Source organism: Acanthopagrus latus, chromosome 5, assembly GCF_904848185.1.
Source record: "Acanthopagrus latus isolate v.2019 chromosome 5, fAcaLat1.1, whole genome shotgun sequence".
Taxonomy (NCBI): domain Eukaryota; kingdom Metazoa; phylum Chordata; class Actinopteri; order Spariformes; family Sparidae; genus Acanthopagrus; species Acanthopagrus latus.
The window spans coordinates 3,212,264-3,230,302 of NC_051043.1; the positions used below are offsets into that span (position 1 = coordinate 3,212,264).

The 18,039-nt window shown below is 41.5% G+C and overlaps 2 protein-coding genes and 1 long non-coding RNA gene across 4 annotated transcripts; 1 reads left to right on the top strand and 2 right to left on the bottom strand.

Annotated features, from left to right (window-relative positions):
- Positions 1-291: 291 nt before the first annotated feature.
- LOC119019485 lies at positions 292-3,826 on the bottom strand. 2 transcript variants are annotated; one of them, XR_005075060.1, is made up of 3 exons: positions 3,623-3,826; positions 2,165-2,252; positions 292-835 (listed from the first exon to the last, which is right to left on the bottom strand). It is a non-coding gene; the product is annotated as an uncharacterized LOC119019485 (long non-coding RNA). The 2 variants fall into 2 exon arrangements; XR_005075061.1 differs by lacking the exon at positions 3,623-3,826 and adding an exon at positions 2,737-3,284.
- A 134-nt stretch (positions 3,827-3,960) lies between these two features.
- Positions 3,961-6,630, top strand: tubb2b (tubulin, beta 2b). Its single transcript, XM_037098116.1, has 4 exons — positions 3,961-4,119; positions 4,997-5,105; positions 5,218-5,328; positions 5,419-6,630. Exons 1-4 carry the CDS (start codon positions 4,063-4,065, stop codon positions 6,477-6,479), a joined length of 1,338 nt encoding a protein of 445 aa, XP_036954011.1. The 5' UTR covers positions 3,961-4,062; the 3' UTR covers positions 6,480-6,630.
- On the bottom strand, positions 6,483-8,964 carry bcl2l16 (BCL2 like 16). The gene is made up of 3 exons (XM_037098117.1): positions 8,713-8,964; positions 8,046-8,624; positions 6,483-7,377 (listed from the first exon to the last, which is right to left on the bottom strand). The coding sequence occupies exons 2-3, from the start codon at positions 8,526-8,528 to the stop codon at positions 7,249-7,251; spliced, it is 612 nt and encodes a 203-aa protein (XP_036954012.1). The 5' UTR covers positions 8,529-8,624; positions 8,713-8,964; the 3' UTR covers positions 6,483-7,248.
- Positions 8,965-18,039: the final 9,075 nt, after the last annotated feature.

The window sequence follows — 18,039 nt, forward strand, 5'->3', positions numbered from 1 at the left end:
AGACTCACAGTATCAACAGTGATTTATATCATACTTTTTTTTTTTTTTCTTTTAACAGAAACTTCTGGCAGCAAAGTGCGGGCCTTGCTTCGGGCAGCCCTGCTGTAATCTAATGATCTGAAGCTCAAAACCAAAGTAATGTGAGTTTTTTTGTATTTTCATTTGTCTGTTCTACATTAAACAGGGCAAATAACGTAATAAAGTGTTGGATCACCCATGATGAACACAAATTAACAGATTTTTATTACTCACAGCACAGACAAAAAATGACATTAAAAGAACATTTTTGACAGTGTCTGACAAACCATGCACTGATTAAAATCTAGAACAGACTTAAAGTTCACCATCATTACATTCATTTAAATCCAAAGACTTTGCTTCTTTATCAGGTTTCTTCCCTGCTGACAGTGACAGTGTCTGTTATGGTTTTCCTAAGTGGACATATTTTATGATCGAATTACACCACTGACATCAAGTAATTCTGTTAAAGCATTATAACCTCTGAGCAGGACTGAGACGGGCGTGTCTCTCCTAGCAGCATCTGTTTCCTCTCTATAATATTGATCTATCTGCTGGAGGCTGAGTGCTGAATGCTGCAGTGTCCTGAGAGATGCTGAGTCATGGCAAGCAGCACAGGTTCAACAGGGCTTCACAGAGATCGCGTGGTGTTCTGTGAGCACACTGTGGGAAGTGCTTCATCATCATGGGTTACTGTGCTAATAAAGAGCCATACCAGCAAAATCTCCTCCCAGTTAGCTAAAAGGTTTTTCATGCATTAAGCTCCAGCTGACCTGCTCAAGCTGACACCACAAACCACTCAATCCACATGCTCCATCTGCCCAAAGAAAGAGATCAATGAATAATTGATTTGTTATAGCACAAAGGCAACAGACTGAGGAGGAACAAAATTAAGATCAAAGAGGATATCTACAAAGCCCTGAGACTGTCTGTGGCATCATTACTGGAATATGCTTACATTTTATGGCTGAGTTATCTAGTCAGTGTATGTGGAGCTGTTTCCATGAGTTAATGGGTCTAACTTCCCCCAGCAGAGCTCAACCTAGCCAAAAATGTTTTGACAAGCAACCGACTAAAAACTCCTAATTATGCTGAAGATTGTTAAATTCCTTTCATTTCAAATGGATTTAATTAGAAAAAAAATGCATCTATCAAGGCAAAGATCATATGCTAGCCATTATGTCACTCAACGGTTAAGTTGCATTTTGGGTAATGTAGGCTCCAGGTTGAGAATGTCCAAAAGTCTTTTCAAAACATTGTACCTACGTTACCCAAAATGAAACTAAGCCACTTGAGTGACATCACTGGAGGATATTTATAAGATAACATGCAGCTTCCTCTGAAGCCACAAAAGGCTTTATACCACTTTTTTCACATAAGCAGTAATACGGCCCAAGACCTGTAAATATACTCTATTGTGTAAAATTAGTGGCGTTATGCTTTAATTAAGCAGCAAACACTGAGCTCAGCTAAAGCTGCCAGAAATGTCATGAACCAAACTAGACCAACTATAATGCACTAGGTTAAGCAATTATGAATCATCAGTACAATTCATTCTGAGGGAACATAAATATGTGTACCAAATGTCATTGAAATCCATCCAAGCAACTGTCGAGATATTTCAACTCTTGTGCTATTATAAACGACCCAAATATTATATCCAGGACTGACTGCTGTGTCCTCGATGCTACAACAATAAAGATTCACATTGTGAAAAGTGAATGGGGCAGGTGTTAACAATATTGTTGTTGATACAAAGACAAATCAACCAACTTCAATTTGGACATTTGATACACCAAAATGTCTTATTGCCACAACAATGTTATTTCAGTGAAATGTGTACTCCCTCCTTTGAGCGACACTTGAGGGCCAAGTTCACAAAGACATGGTTTTAGATCCCTGACCTCAACACCATCAGGATGAACTGAATTACAGAATACTGACAGTATATGAATTGGCCATGGTTTTAGATGTTGAAATGTTGTCAGATTTATGAATAATATTCAGGCACACATATTGTGTTTGGTCATGACCCAATCAGTGGACATATTGATTAAAATACATGCAAATTTTATCCTCTGACATTGCTAAGAAATGAGCAGAGCTCAGATGACTTAGAAAGGCCCAAATTAAAGCATTTTCTTACATTATTTGGTGGATGTACCCTTTCAATCCAGCTTCAGTAGCACTTGCTTAAGGCTGTCGAGGCCAAAAGCCACTCTGCCCCTCTCTTACTACAATAAAAGAAAATAACTTAGTGTATATTTTAAAATAAAGTTCACATTTTTCGCCACATTTGTGAAATGCTGGATGTCACAGAAACATTTATATTAAATGTATGTGAAACTTAATCACTAGCATAACAGGTTCATACTGGGCATAGCTCTACAGTAAAGGCGAGTTGGTCATATTTGCTTGCATCCTTACTCATCGTCTCTGTGATATATGTCTTTCATGAAGCAAAGAGAGGAGCCTTTGTGTCAGATGACAATGCACACACAGTAGAAACAATGTGCATGACCTATATACTCTGCAACGTGATAGGTGATGTTGCTGTAATTTCACACAGGCCCAGGTTGAGTGAATATCAATTCATAATAACATTATCTAGATTTAAAGAGTTACATTCAATTAATTACTATGCATTCACTCACAGAAAGCCTATAGTAGTGTGCACAACAACTAATCTACATAAAAATGCATGGTATGCATATATACCGTAAAGGCTGTGTCGCTCCATGGAAAGCTTATATAAAGCCCTGTGCTAATGCACAAAAGTCCACAACACCCTCTGGAAAACCTTATTGTCATGGCGACAGCCACCTGGGAGTGATGTGCCCCCCTCTTCAGACACGGCTGTGGCAACTGTATGCATGAGTGCTGGCGTCACAGACACATTCCTGCTAGCATTCAGATTAACTATTAATAAGCCCATCTGCCCTCATTCCAAAACTCTGCAATACCGGATACAATTCAGTACAATTATTTCATTCAAGCCAGCATACAGACTAGAGGGATATCTGTCACAAGATGTGAGGCTTGGTTTAAGGCCCATCCTGTGTACAAGGCTATCTTGGATTCTGCATCAGTTTTATTATATCTTAATGTACTGCAACACTACTTCCCCATAAGATATCATCAATACCATTATGTGCTACTGTAAGGGCACTGCGGGGGATATATTAGGTTCTATGCCGTAATGATAATTACGGGCCTACTGTTCACTGTGTTCATACCTGAGATCAAAATGTTCTGTTTTATTAACTCTAATGTAATTCCATACAAACCTTTGTTCATTGACACTTTATGAATGTGTTGTTGCTTAATGGTCTCAATCGAGCACCATGAAGGCCAAAATGCAGCTTTTCATTTAAAACTATCTACATCAGCTCATTGCCACAAACTGCACCAGAAAAAGGGGATGTGATAGCTGCTGTTGTGTTGAGCTGGGATGAAAAGCCATAGACCAAGGCACATGACTGAAAATCCCTGTTGTAACCTCAGCTCTCATGTTCAGTCCTACGACAGTGTCCGCAAAAGAGGCTTTAGCCAAACTGGACCATTGTATTCTATTAGTCAGCCACGTGGGCTGTGGCTAACTAACCGTTGACTTGAGTCGCTGTCTTGTAATTGATCGAATCAAAACGTTTTCCTTCGATCGACGAAATGGAATGTTTCACTGCCTCAAACAGACGCTTACGTGAGGCTGTGAAATACAAAATAAAATATGTTGTGTCGCATTTCTATTCCGCCATCATGGGGGAAGTAGGCCAACGTCTACAGATTACACGGCAGTCACACGTTTGAGATGAATGTGACTGACATATGGACTGGACCAATCGCGGATAAGAATGTGAACGTTTGATTGGTTTAATGTTTTGTCGGTAAAGTATTCTTGGGAAAACGAACCAATAGACGTTCGAGCAGAGACGTGAAGGGCGGGTCCATTTGAAGTATAAAACCGAGCGTTGAGGCAGTGGGCACGCGCATACAGAACAGCAAAGTCAGTCATCGAAAGGTCTACCCTACCTCCAGAGAAAGAAAATGAGGGAAATTGTGCATCTTCAGGCCGGGCAGTGCGGAAACCAGATTGGTGCCAAGGTTAGTAAATTGATGTATTCGTCTCTTGAGTACTAAATCGAATCATTTTACCCAGTAACACCGTGTTCTATTGTCTTGGAGCCGGTGCTTTGTGCCGGTGCGCGTCCCAGAAACCACACCCTATGAATATCAATGTGTCCTACTTGTGAAATTTATCCTTTTAATGTATAATCTAATAACAGGTACTGCTTGTTTTCTGTTAATACGTCGAAGTATAGACGAATTAAATCACATTTTGATATTTTAGCGTGTTACGATTTTTAAATTTAATTTTAAATAATGCCGTTTGTCGATTGTAGATATGCATCCGTAAACCATCCGCTTTAATGTCAGTTAAAATGTTACACACGGGTTTTCTGTAAGCGAGCTATCGTTATATATCACCTTTGTCCCGTCAGCCAGGCCACCGTTACTGCAGTGCGAACAAAAGGAAGTGTTGTCTGCAAAATGCTCATATGGAAATACTTAAGTCGTATTACTGTGTTTGTATGAAACTGTTTTTGTAGGAGAAACATAATTGCATTTTCAAGGAGAACATGAAGGGTTTTTTGTAACGTTTCCCATTCAATGAGGCCTACTGAGGAACGGGTTACAGCTGCGCCGGCTTTTGCCTGAAGAAGGCGGTGTTGGCGGTTAGTGACGTAACTAGGAATTTTCAAATTCATAGCTGCTGACTCGCAGCCAATAGGGGGTCAGGGCGCGCGCGCGCGGACGAGATCATGGCGGGAAGTTACGTTAAAACAATTTTTATAATGGGCGTTGATTAGATCTAACACTTTATATATGCCAATAAACCGATAATTGCAACACTCCACATTAATGGATACAGTATTTAAATTTAAGAGTGCACAAGGTTTACATAGTCATCTTTTTACAGTTTTGGGAGGTGATCAGTGATGAGCACGGCATTGACCCAACTGGCACATACCATGGTGACAGTGACCTGCAGCTGGACAGGATCAATGTCTACTACAATGAAGCCTCGGGTAAGTCTAGCACATTCCTGATTTTATTTGCACACTGAGACTACTTTTTTCCCCTTTTTTTTTTTTTTTTCTTCCCCCCTCTAACATCTCTTCTGCTTTTTTTTTTTTGTAGGTGGTAAATATGTCCCCCGTGCAGTGCTGGTTGATCTGGAGCCAGGCACCATGGACTCTGTGAGGTCTGGACCTTTTGGCCAGGTCTTCAGACCAGACAACTTTGTATTTGGTAATTTTGTGTACATTTAACAATATGTTCAGCTGTTACTCATTATCTACCACAAGTCCTGTGAAACTAATCTTGATTCTTCTCTTCCAGGCCAGAGTGGTGCTGGCAACAACTGGGCAAAGGGTCACTACACTGAGGGTGCAGAGCTGGTGGACTCTGTCCTGGATGTGGTGAGGAAGGAGGCAGAGAGCTGCGACTGCCTGCAGGGTTTCCAGCTCACACACTCCCTGGGTGGTGGTACAGGCTCTGGTATGGGCACTTTGCTCATTAGTAAGATCCGTGAAGAGTACCCCGACCGCATCATGAACACATTCAGCGTGGTGCCTTCCCCAAAAGTATCCGACACAGTAGTTGAGCCCTACAATGCCACACTATCCGTTCACCAACTTGTAGAAAACACAGATGAGACCTACTGTATCGACAATGAGGCCCTTTACGACATCTGTTTCCGTACACTTAAGCTCACAACCCCTTCATACGGTGACCTGAACCACCTTGTGTCTGCTACCATGAGCGGTGTCACTACCTGCCTCAGGTTCCCCGGACAGCTCAATGCTGACCTGCGTAAGCTGGCTGTAAACATGGTGCCATTCCCCCGTCTGCACTTCTTCATGCCAGGCTTTGCTCCACTCACAAGCAGAGGCAGCCAGCAGTACAGATCACTCACTGTGCCAGAGCTCACTCAGCAGATGTTCGACGCAAAGAACATGATGGCTGCCTGTGATCCACGACACGGCCGCTACCTGACAGTGGCTGCAATCTTCCGTGGTCGCATGTCCATGAAGGAGGTGGATGAGCAGATGCTGAACGTGCAGAACAAAAACAGCAGCTACTTTGTTGAATGGATCCCCAACAATGTGAAGACCGCTGTCTGCGACATTCCTCCACGTGGCCTCAAGATGGCTGCCACCTTCATTGGTAACAGCACAGCCATCCAGGAGCTGTTCAAGCGCATCTCTGAGCAATTCACAGCTATGTTCAGGCGTAAAGCTTTCCTCCACTGGTACACCGGTGAGGGCATGGATGAGATGGAGTTCACTGAGGCAGAGAGCAACATGAATGACCTGGTGTCTGAGTACCAGCAGTACCAGGATGCCACTGCTGAGGAGGAGGGAGAATTTGAGGAGGAGGGTGAGGAGGAGCTGGCTTAAATGCCATTTCTACAAATCTCTGCTGTTCAATCTCTGCCGTGACATGTAACGTTCAAAGTCTTTCCAGTTTTCAGTGTTCTGTCTGCTGTTCATGTTAATTCTTCTGCATATTTGAAGTCTGCCTTCATGTTAATAAAAGTTCTTCTGCATATTTGGTAACTTTGGTTTTCATTCTGAGATTAGTTAATTGCATAGTAATGGGAAAGTGGGGCTTAGTTAATTGCATAGTAATGGGAAAGTGGGGCTTTTGAATTGATGCACTCACTGTACATAAAGTGTTGCTGCATGTTTTTTCTTTGCTAGAAATAAGCCATTTAAAACCTTGTGGTGCCATTTTCGTAAGAAATGCCTTTAAAGCAAACCAGAAATGCCATGTCATGCTTCTAGTGCGCCAATTCCAAACTACATTTGATACAGGTGAAGTGTAGACTACATTTCAGTACCAAATCAGCATTAACTACTGCACTAATGGCTTTGTGCACAAGTTATACTAGTGCATGACTGTTCACATATGCTCATATCAGAAGACATGTTTTAACATTGTTCATGGCCAGGGTATCAGATAAGGTGAATTTCTTTAATGAAAGGGTGTGTACAGAATTAAAATGATATAGAATAGTGTTATCAGTCACCCAGGTCATGGTAAGTCTAAGTGCTGTATTGCAAGCAATTGGACAACTTGAATACTATGGATACATCTACTGATGTCCCAATATGGTTGCTTGCTCTCTGGGAGTTTCTTGTTGTGGTCACTAGGTGGCAGAGTTGGCTAAGTAATTCTTTTCCACAAGAAGTAGGTGAGGATGCTTATAGCCAATGCCAACAGTGTCCAACAGCACACTTTCTTCACTTGACTCTCCAAGCCCTGCTTCTCTCCAAAGCGTGACACAAAACCGCTCTGTCAAAAAGGACATAATTTGAAATGAAATTATATGTAATAGTACAATGCTGTGAGTCATATTCATAACTGAAAAAAATGGTTTGAAAATGTGTGAATAAAGAACAAAAGTTACTGAAATGATAGGAGCCTTAATGCTCCAATGTCATATTCTGTCTCTGATATGTTTTATTAAGCTTTAATGTTCATTACTTATTAAACCTATGTTTTAGCCAAAATACCACAAACTCACTGACACACAGCAAAATGTGTACATTAATACAACGATTATGAAGTAATGTGAAGTCTGCAACGTCCACTGATAGCTTCCACATAAGTGGAATTATTTGTGTGTAACACTGAGCTTCAAAAACTAGGCAGTAGGCAGCAGAACTAGTGATTAAACTCCACTGATATTATATCTTAGTGCCAGTATCCACCAATGACATTACTACACAGCCTGTGGAACAAAGTACTCAAGTGACATCACTTCTCTGCTTGGGCATACAGAAAACAAATTTAAACAATCTGTGTGAAAACAAGGCCATGAAGTTAACAAATGTTGGGATGTTACCTGGCTCTGATGAAGGCTGAGTTATGAGGTAGTCATAATATATAGTCATAGTCATCATACATACTGTTACTGGGGTTGTTTTATCTTCTGCATAGAGGTACATACTGACACTTACCCATCCTCCCTTGTCTCGTATCTGAGGGCAGATGACCCTCTCCACATAAGCCCCCACACACTCCTTCAGCTGTGGCAGGACCACCAACATGCCTCTCTCATGACAATGAAGTGCCATCTGGCCAGCCAGCACATACACCGACAGCACTGCGCTCCAGGCCAGGTCTCTGTGCTGCCCCCTGGGGATGGGGGGAAAGAAGTGCTCATCCAGGATGCTCATGAGCATGGTGCAGGCTGTGTTCTCCTTCACATCCTGAAAGACGCGAGGCCAACGTCTGAAGAAAATGGGGAAGCGAGTGAGGAGCTCGTCTCCAGCGTGGCGCAGGGCTGCAGTGCAGGCTGTAGGGGCTGGGCCCATGGTGCCATCGGCCCCCCCTGTGGTTACATAGTCTATGTAGTCATGGGCCATCAGAAAAGCCTCTCTCACCAGCGGGTCAGGACTGTTCAGGCCCAGTCTGGCCTCTGACACCTCAGACTGGCACATGGTGGCTTCTAATTGCTCCTTCTCTAATCAGCAAGCTGTATACTCAGTGGGCCACAGGTGACAACTTCATTGCCAAGCAGCATAGGTGTGGGGATGCTGTTAATATAACATTTAAAAAAACTGCAGTTTAGAGAAGAGGAGAATGAATATGCATACTGCAGGAAATAAAGTGTTTGTAACTTACCCACTCTTCAATAAGAAGCACAAATGGTATCAAGGCACACGACACAACAATAAAAACAGAAATCGACAGCACGTAAAAGAGGTTGGGGTCCAGAGGACTGTGTCTGTACAATAAGTTGCAGTAAGACTGGGTCACCCAGTCCCCTTGCTGGCTAATTATAGAGCTCTTGTCAGAAACTGACACTGATCTCCTTGCATGCCAAATCATGGCCGTCCTAACAGCCCCATTCCAACACTAGAGGCAGGGTGAGTCAAAGAGCAGAGACGAGACTTTTAGCATTACAAGAGCAAAAAGAATCTACTTATCGATGGCTTTCAGTTTTCTGTGGGTTATTAAGATCATACAAAATGGTTTTGTGTACAAGAAATGCACACAAATATGATTAGGTCACTTCTGTTTCATTTAATTCACTGTGTTTGTATTTTGAGTATTCAGCTGATACAACATCTGCAATCTTATCTTGCTTTATTATGCTGAAGAATGATGTTGCTGATACTGATGAGCTTCTTATAAAATGGAAATGGTGAATGGAATTTCATTTGCAGTGTGCAGCATGCATCTAAAAACTTAAACAGAAAGTGTTTCAGTGGTAAGTGGTTCAGATGGAAACTGTTTACAGTGAGGTAACTGCACACATTGCTACTGACGTGAGCAGCATGTCTGTCCTAATGCTTGTTAAAAAGGAGCACTCTGTAGTTTTGTTGGAGAAATGTTAATGAGCAGAGAAAGCTCTTCATTGGCTGATTTTTTTCTGCCTAAACAAACTGAATTATCAAACTCTCTTTGTTTTCATGACTGAATAAATTGAATAAAGAAATTGACTTTAAAGGAAACACAATTTATACAGTTTCATTTTGTGGCAGACCCTGCCAACTTTTTAGCTTCAAACAGTGTCCTGGGACCATAATTTCCTCTCAGAACTACTTGTTTATTCACCAGTGAAATGGAATTCATATTTCTGAGTTTGTGTTATTACCTCATTCATATTGTAAATATTTAAATTATTACTTTAAATTTCCTTTTCAAAACTACATAGTGTCCCTTTAAAGTGTTATGTTCACATTGTGTGAACATTGTGTGAAACTCTCTTCCCCACATAACTATTATTTCTATGTTTTTATTTGTCAAAAGTGACATCATACAACAATAGAAAATATAAGATGTTAAGACACTACATATATAGAAATTATTTAGATAATATAGAAATGAAAGGAAACCAATATTTGACATAATGTGAAACTGTAGCCTAAGGGAGCTATACATTCTTTATACACAGCTCTTGCAACATCTGCATGGATGCTAAACAGTGTAAACAGTAATGGGTTTATACATTGTATTACAGGTGGATGGATTATACCCGATTACACGTGTGTACATTCACTGGTTCTGGACCTAAATGGCCTGCTGAAGGAAGAAACCCCTCCTCATTCTCTGCTCTGGCCTTCAGACAGTGGTTACTTCTCCCTCTGTTGCTTTAGGTTGAAGAAAGACATATATGTCAAAACTGCATGCAGAAACACCCCCAGAAAGGAGCCTATGATGTTTTACTTATTTGAGTGAAGTGAGCCTTTAAAAGTGCAGCATGACTTGTATTTCACCACATGGGAGCAGTAATGTATTACTAGAGACACACTACCTCTCATTAACCGTGTGTGTGTGTGTGTGTGTGCATGCGTGCATGTGCGTGCGTGTGTGTGTGTGTGTGTGTGTGTGTGTGTGCGTGTGTGTGTGAACTTATACCCATAGCCACTTGTTAACAACGAACTTCAAAACAAAAGCTGTTTCAGCACTTAGTCAGACGTGCTGGCCAATTAACATTTCCCACATGTTCATCAGTGATTTCACCTCTCTGTGTACTTAATATATATGGAAATGCAAACATGGAGAAGTGTTTTAATTAAATTCTAGAAAATGTATTTAAATCGTGGGTAATGGCTGCACAATCTCTCCCATGGACTAACACTCAGGCATGCATGGCTAAATCTACATTGTCCTTTAAGTGTTTCCTCTCCTTTTATGAAATGGCTTTATGTGTCACATGGGGATCAATCAAACGCTCTGCGTATGGCATTTATGTACGTTGTTAATATACTGATTTATAGCAGAGCGAAGACATGATCAAGTGGTACCATTAGCAGCTCTGTGTTCTCTGGCCATCTGGCGCGGCATATATTGTAAATGTGCATGGGCGGGAAGATAAGGCTAACCATCCAGAAAGAACCCCAACCAACCCCCTGCACACACACACACACACACACACACACACACACACTACTTCAGATGTACTGTGAGAGTGAGTGTGTAAAATGGCTACCTAGTTGTTCCTCATTGCTGAACCAGGGAACAGGGGAAGTGACATGGGTGATAGAGGCTCCTATCAGGCCTATGTGGCAACATCTGCAAGCATGGGAAACTTCCTGTCTCCTGTAGAGAGGTTTCTGATGTGTAGACAGTTGCATTGGAACGGAAGGTGCACTATTGACAGGAAACATGCTGTCACTCACAGTAGCCACTTGACTCCAGGGACCTTTTTTTCTTACATTATACCAGCACCTCTGTGGTTAAATGCAAAATGTCAGCTTGCTGATGTTTGGTAGGTGCAATGTCTACCCATAGACTTTAAAATAATCGGGCATAGCCTCAGAATCTGAATAGTGAAGCAAATGAGGAAGTGTGCTCTGTATTCTCTCTGAGAGTCAGCAAAGGGTACTGCACTGGGAGCAAAAAGAAGTCTGGCTGTGTTGTAGTCTATGCTGCACAGTCACCGGGATGACATGTTGGCAGTTATCATTTCAGAAAACCACTCAGACTAGGCGGTTTGTATTTGCCATACGCCTACATACCTTATTGACATGAATTGGCGCAGGATCCCCGCACTCAAAGGGTAGTGTGAATGTAGCTTTTCTTCCACATCTGCTTTTCCAAACCCTTAGGTGTATTTTGTGCCTAAGCCTAACCAGGTAAAGTAACCAGATAAAGAAATCTAAGGTTTCAGCATATCCGTTTCTTGCAGTAATGCACATTGCCAACATTTATTCTGGTGTTCGTGTTTGTTTGATGAAAAAATGACTTCTCACTTATCCTCATTTTTTTTTACATCAGTTATCAGTTTCTCCTAATGAGTTCATGGTCCCAGTTACTACTTTCAGTTCTTCTTTAATACGGTATGGTAGTCATATAGTGAATTATGGTCCCATCAGGCCCTGTACACACAGGGGTATTTCTTAAAACAAAGCTTTTTTTATGCACTTTGGCCTTCCATACCCACATAAACAAAATTTCAGGTCACTGAAAATGGAGCCTCTGGAAAACTCCTGCCAGGGTGAAGATGTTCAGAAAGTTTACATAGCAACCTTTCGGTCAGGATAGAGGTGAGATTGCAGTCATTTCTGGCTCCAAATATATAATATGGCTACAGCCAAAGAACAGTCCATAAAGCAGTGGATGACTAGGTCTAGGTGGCTAGGTCTACTTCTTTTATGCTGTCACTGTGTCCGAAATCACAATTACAATCATAGGGAGTTTTACATAGTGGACTATATGGTGAGCTCATCCGTCAAATAAAAGAATTCTTCCTGGACACTGTTCTGGTCAGCACAATGCATGGCACTTAGTGTCCATTGGTTGCACACTATTTTTCACAATGCATTGTGGGATACGTTGAGTCATCTATATAGGGTATGATAAATCTCACTTTACATTCAGACAGCACAACAAAATGACACATTTACTGTATAGTCCACATTATAGAGGGTAGTGAGTGATTTTGGATGCAGTTTCCTATGTCCACTATCTTAGTTGTACGTGTTAGCATGCTAACATTGGTTGACGGGCACTAAACATAATGGCTGATAGCAATACATTAGTTTTGCCGTTTTTTACTTATAAACCAATATATTGGGAAAATTAGAAATTTGATGTCGGTGCTAGCATAGAGGTACATGAGTGAGTACCCCAAATTTTATGGCAGCCCCTCTAAGAGTTGTGAAGACATTTAACTTAAAATCACACATTTTGACCTCATGGTGGTGCTAGAGGGACATTCACATGTAGGAACCAAGAATATGTGCAGTACACTAACTAACAGACTTTGCTGCTGCTAAAGCCACGCTGCTAGGGTGGCAAAAACTTGCTTAGGAATCACTGGCCCGGCAACATGGCCATATTAATCTACTGGATGGACCCAATGGCCCCCACCCTGGCATCTTAATTATTTCCACAGATCAGCCAGACAAGCAGCTCCAGAGCTTTATCTGTAATAATGATTTATTAATTCTCGTTCTTTTGGAAGCAATAATGCCTGCAGTCAGTTTCAGGCCTCGCAAACATTAATATATGCTGGTTTTCTTTGTGTTCTAGTAAACTCATTATGTTTGGGTTCTCAAATGTTGTGTCATCGATAATGCTGTTTGCAAATGCTACCTTGGACTTTGTGTAATTTGTGTAATTTAGATTTTTTTTTTTTTTTTACATCATCCTAAATGATTCATTGAATAATAAAGAAAATAACTGGCGGATTGATAAATTAAACAAAACGAGCAGGGCTTCACTTTTCAGCTTTTAATCCTTGCCTATTGTTAAATACATTTTTTCTTATTAGTGAATTGAAATTTACCAGAGGAAAAATTATATTGATTTGAGTTTATTATCAACAATAATTGAAAAGCATAGCTGTAACCTTGGGTCAGGGTATAATAGTTTTTTTTCCCAACAAAGGAGGAGATGAGAAGACCGGCCTGTATGGTGGATGCTATAATCACGGTTCACACCCTCCTCCTTCTTACACACAATGGTTCCATTTCTGTCATTTTCATCCCTGCTGAGGTGTTTTTGTCTGCACATATCTGCTCCAGGATGTCACGTACAAAGTATCTTCTATAATTTAAATCCAAAACATTACAAAGCTACCCTCTCTGCTAATAGAGGAACACAATGCAAATTGCAGAGGAGTTTTTAACTGAAGGCGACAGTGATCAGTGAGACGAGGTGTGACACAGAGCAAATTTAACCACTTTACAAAGCAGAAACAGCGCAGACTTGCTCTGCTGAATGGAACAATGCAGTGTGTGTGCGCCGGTGTGTGTATGTGTGTGTTTGCCTGTTATCTTCAAGCAGCATAAGAGTATCTCTTGTACTCAGGAAGTGGCTTATCAACATCTACACAGAAGTTGAAATGCACTTTGAAGTTCCTACCCACTGCAAAAAAAAAAAAGAAGGCTCCAGCACAAGCTGCAAGGTGACAGAGAAAGGTTGAACAAGGCAGACAGATGAAAACAGACCTCCTCCTGCTCCTCCCCACCAACCCGCAGTCAAACAATTGCGATCTCCACGCCTCTTTGTTCAGGACTCCCATCAGCCTCGCAGCAGGGGGTGTGGTCAGAAAGAGGAGGAAATTGCTGTGAATTTGTGGGTAATTGAAAACTCCTATATCCCCCTGTGTCTCCATCTCTACCTGCTTTAAAAACCTCCACACCCCTGCTTCCTCCCCGGCGCCCACCTTCTATACCAATACACTCCTAATGGCACCCCTTCCCCATCCTGTCTTCCATCTCCCACTGGACTGAATTGATGCAAACGATTGCGCGCCCATTTGCTGTCTAGAGGAGAGGTGACCCACTTGTGTGGTTTGCTCGCTGTCTCCTGCCCCACCTTCTCCCAATTGCAGGTATTGATGCCCTGCCATTGTTTCCCCCCTGCCCAGGGGGTGGAGTGGTTTGTAGGAAAATTGGGGGACCCCTCAGGTGTTTGATGGCTTTTATCGATTCGCACCAGACTTTCCAGCTCCCATTTACCCTCTGCTATGCTCTACAAGCTTTTTAGATCCTGGCTGTATCTGCTGCTATTGTTAAGTGGCATTATTCTGTTCTACCGATGCTTAAGCACATGTTTTTTTCTCATGTGTGACTGATCAATGGAGACAAGAGGAAATGTTGTGGTGTTTCTGCATCAAATTAAAGCTGCTCTCATTTCAAATCTGTCATTGTTTGCCGTTTTTACTATGATAATTTTGAAACAACCACAATTTTCCCTTTAGCACCATTTTTTCAGGATCTTGAACACTGCACAACCATCCAGCTGTTGATGGCCTCTTAGAATTGAAGGTGCAATAAGTAATATGTCACTTGTTTTTGCACTGAAGGCCTGGTGAGCCATTGCACTGTGTCGCAAATACAAGAGGAAATGCGAGCAGAGACGCATCATCGATTTGAATCATCCATCTGAGCTTTGTGTGTGATGCTGAGATATGCAGCACAGCTTTAGCTTTAGCCGTGCACTTACACTTTTTTCTTTTACTACATTCAAAAGTAGCGTTGTACAGTGTCATGCACCATTTCATGCCATGTTCTGATTAGTTAGTGTGGGGATGTGAAGCAGTTTGTGGTTGGGGTGATTGGGGTCTTCTTCCTGGACCACTACATATAGGGGTCCTCCATGTGTCCTGGTGATGCGCTGAGCTGTTTTCACCACCTTCTCTATTGAGGAGATATTGCCCTTTGTTACTACTCGGATTTCTGACTTGCAGTTCCTTTATGCTTTTCCCCACAGGGAATCGAACTTTCCAACTTTCTGCCATATCTGAAACACGAATTAACATGAGCAGCAATAGCCACACAGCTGAAGACACAAAAGTGCTCCACTTACAGAAACTCCCACTTCAAAAATCCAAGAAAGACAACGTCGGAGCACCAGACACACTGATTGATCTCTGGGACGCGTCGAGCAAAACTGCAGTAATGAGCGCTTAGCACCAAACATGGAGACAAAGGGGAAAAGGGAAATAACAAGGAACTTGCAGACTATGACTTTAACAGCCTATTGAGATGTACAACAATCAGCAGCAGCATGATCCAATTGGAGCGTACAGAAATAGAGCTTTAGAGGCTGTTGTGTTCATTGTTGTGAAGGAGAAGCGAGGTGAGAATTGACTCTCCGATGCAATATAGCAGGCACTCCATGCCAATAACCACCTCTTCATCGGCACCCCTTTGACACCAGCGTTCACCCACTGAAATATATATCACTCTCAAAAGCATGCCGCTTGCTCTTCAAATATTTAATTTTCAACTTGAGGTGTACCTCTTGTTTATATAACAAAAGCCTCCTCTCAATTAGAGCACCTGGGGGTGGGAGGAAGCGAGGGTGCATATCTGTACTAGAATATGCAACGTTCGCACACTGTTTATGTAGACGAAAAGACGGAGGAGTTGTCGGACAAAACACACCACTGTGGCATACCTTTAATTCAGTGCTTGTAGAAATGCATCCAAATGATTTAGAAGATTGTAAGAGAGCCAGATCTGAGAATATTTTTTTTTTTGTTCAAAGACATTTCACAAGACACAACATTAGCTGGACTGAAAAGATAATATTAGTATAAGTATCTTATGATATATACGACTGTAAAGCATATTTCTTAGTTAGGTTTTTATGCTCTGAATCGTGTCGTAAACATAAGCCCACATGGACATATAAGACACCAAACATCCCACTGCAGTAGTAAACATTTTGGTACAAACAATCATCAATCAAGCCTAATACAGTTTCAAACTGCAAAGCACTGTATCACTGATACATTTTAAACTACTGCTTAACCATAACTTAAGGTCACCAACAACTAGAACATCACAACAGTGCAGATGGAATTGTAATCTCTGTTGTGTTGTGGAAGAATAATACCTTCATAAAAGAGAAACAATGGAAAAGATGAGCTGAAATAAAAAAAAATGCCTTTTTAACGTTGTGTCCTGATTTAAGAGTATATGTTTAAAAATGAACACATATCAATTTTGTTTGCATTTTCATATCAAAGTCCAGCCGTGTCTTCTTCTTGTAAAACAGAAATGCCAACTTAAGCTTAAACCAGCCAATTTCAATTAATATTATCATGCCATCCACCCATCAATCAATCTGATTTCGTCAACTTGGCAGCTGTCACTCTCAGATGCTGCTGTGTGCAGCCGTGTTTGGCAACACCCGAGCTTCAGGTCGGGCAGTGTAGGCTACTTTGACATAATTTACATAATTTACATTCAGCATTAACACAATCGGCTATTGGATATTTCTATTGGCTACTTTAAATGATCCTTTATCTGGATCCATACCAAAAGTTAACAGGGTCTACTGTGGGCCGAGACCCACAGACCATACAAGTTTCATGGAAATCTGTTCTGTAGTTTTTGTCTGATGGTGCTGACAAACCAATGTCTTGTCCTGGACAGAACAACAAGAGACCTGTTGCAGCCGCTGCTGTGGTTAGGTGTAAACTCTGATATGATGGTGGTTATCTACAGCTGGCAATTACTTTTATTCACCTTAAGCTTACATTATATTCTAGTGTTGTGTGGGAGGATTTACCCTCTCGACTGCTCATTAAGGGGGTTTTTTGATCATATGATATATTATGATGATTATTCATTTAAAATATGCTGCAGTTACATAATCAAACACCAGTGTTTGTTAAGTGACATGAACAGATAAAAAAACACATTTTCTCATTCCTTTATAACTCATTACCTGTTGAAAAAGTAGTTACATAGACTTTGTGTCTCATACTGACACACAAGGTACCATTTGGTGTTTGTGTGCAACACTCAAAGCCTTCCTGCCAAAAAAGCCTTTCAAACATGTGGTCACATGACAGTGGTCAGGTTTACGCACAAAAACTACTTGGCCATACATGGTGCACAACCCCAGATTTCCTGGGTCCTGTGTGTGACCCACGACTCAACCCCTACCGCCATAACCCCTGTCAGGGCGGCGTCGCTCTGTATATGACGTCATGTAGAGCAGTCGCTCTGATTGTCTCGTATTGCCACAAATGGGATTACTTTTTAGAAAGTACAAGGCCTGCAGCACCTCATGCAGACTCTAAAGGGTACCCTCGGCATCTGTAAGACATGTGTTGGTATTTGACACCCTGAGAATCCTGTGCTGGTTGAGCTGGTCATCCCCAGATCACAATGATGACATTCTGCTTCTCAGATCCTTGTGTTCACATGTTAAATTGCTCTTGATGGTCAGGATGCCCAAAGGTGTATTTCTTTTCACCCTCCAGCCCTATGTGCCAAATGCCAGGCAAATGTATTTGTAAGGCACCTTTCGTGTGCAAAGCAATATAAAGTCCTCGACTTACACAATACAAACAAAAACAATAACAAACAAATGGTAAAAACAATAACACTAAAAACAGATGATAAAAACAACAATAGCTAGCGAGCAGGGTGCCCCATATTAGTCCTGATTGATAACCAGTAAATTCAGCACCTGGTAAGACAGCAAACTGTATTGTAACTTTAATCTGATTGTATGTGTGGGCACCTGCCCTGC

Bases quoted from the DNA above. Each gene is read 5' to 3' on its own strand.
- tubb2b (XM_037098116.1), top strand. From the start codon at position 4,063: ATGAGGGAAATTGTGCATCTTCAGGCCGGGCAGTGCGGAAACCAGATT. The intron at 5,106-5,217 runs GTAAGTCTAGCA...TTTTTTTTGTAG, and splicing joins CTACTACAATGAAGCCTCGG to GTGGTAAATATGTCCCCCGT. The intron at 5,329-5,418 runs GTAATTTTGTGT...CTTCTCTTCCAG, and splicing joins ACCAGACAACTTTGTATTTG to GCCAGAGTGGTGCTGGCAAC.
- bcl2l16 (XM_037098117.1), bottom strand. From the start codon at position 8,528: ATGTGCCAGTCTGAGGTGTCAGAGGCCAGACTGGGCCTGAACAGTCCT. The intron at 7,378-8,045 runs GTAAGTGTCAGT...CCTTTTTGACAG, and splicing joins TACGAGACAAGGGAGGATGG to AGCGGTTTTGTGTCACGCTT.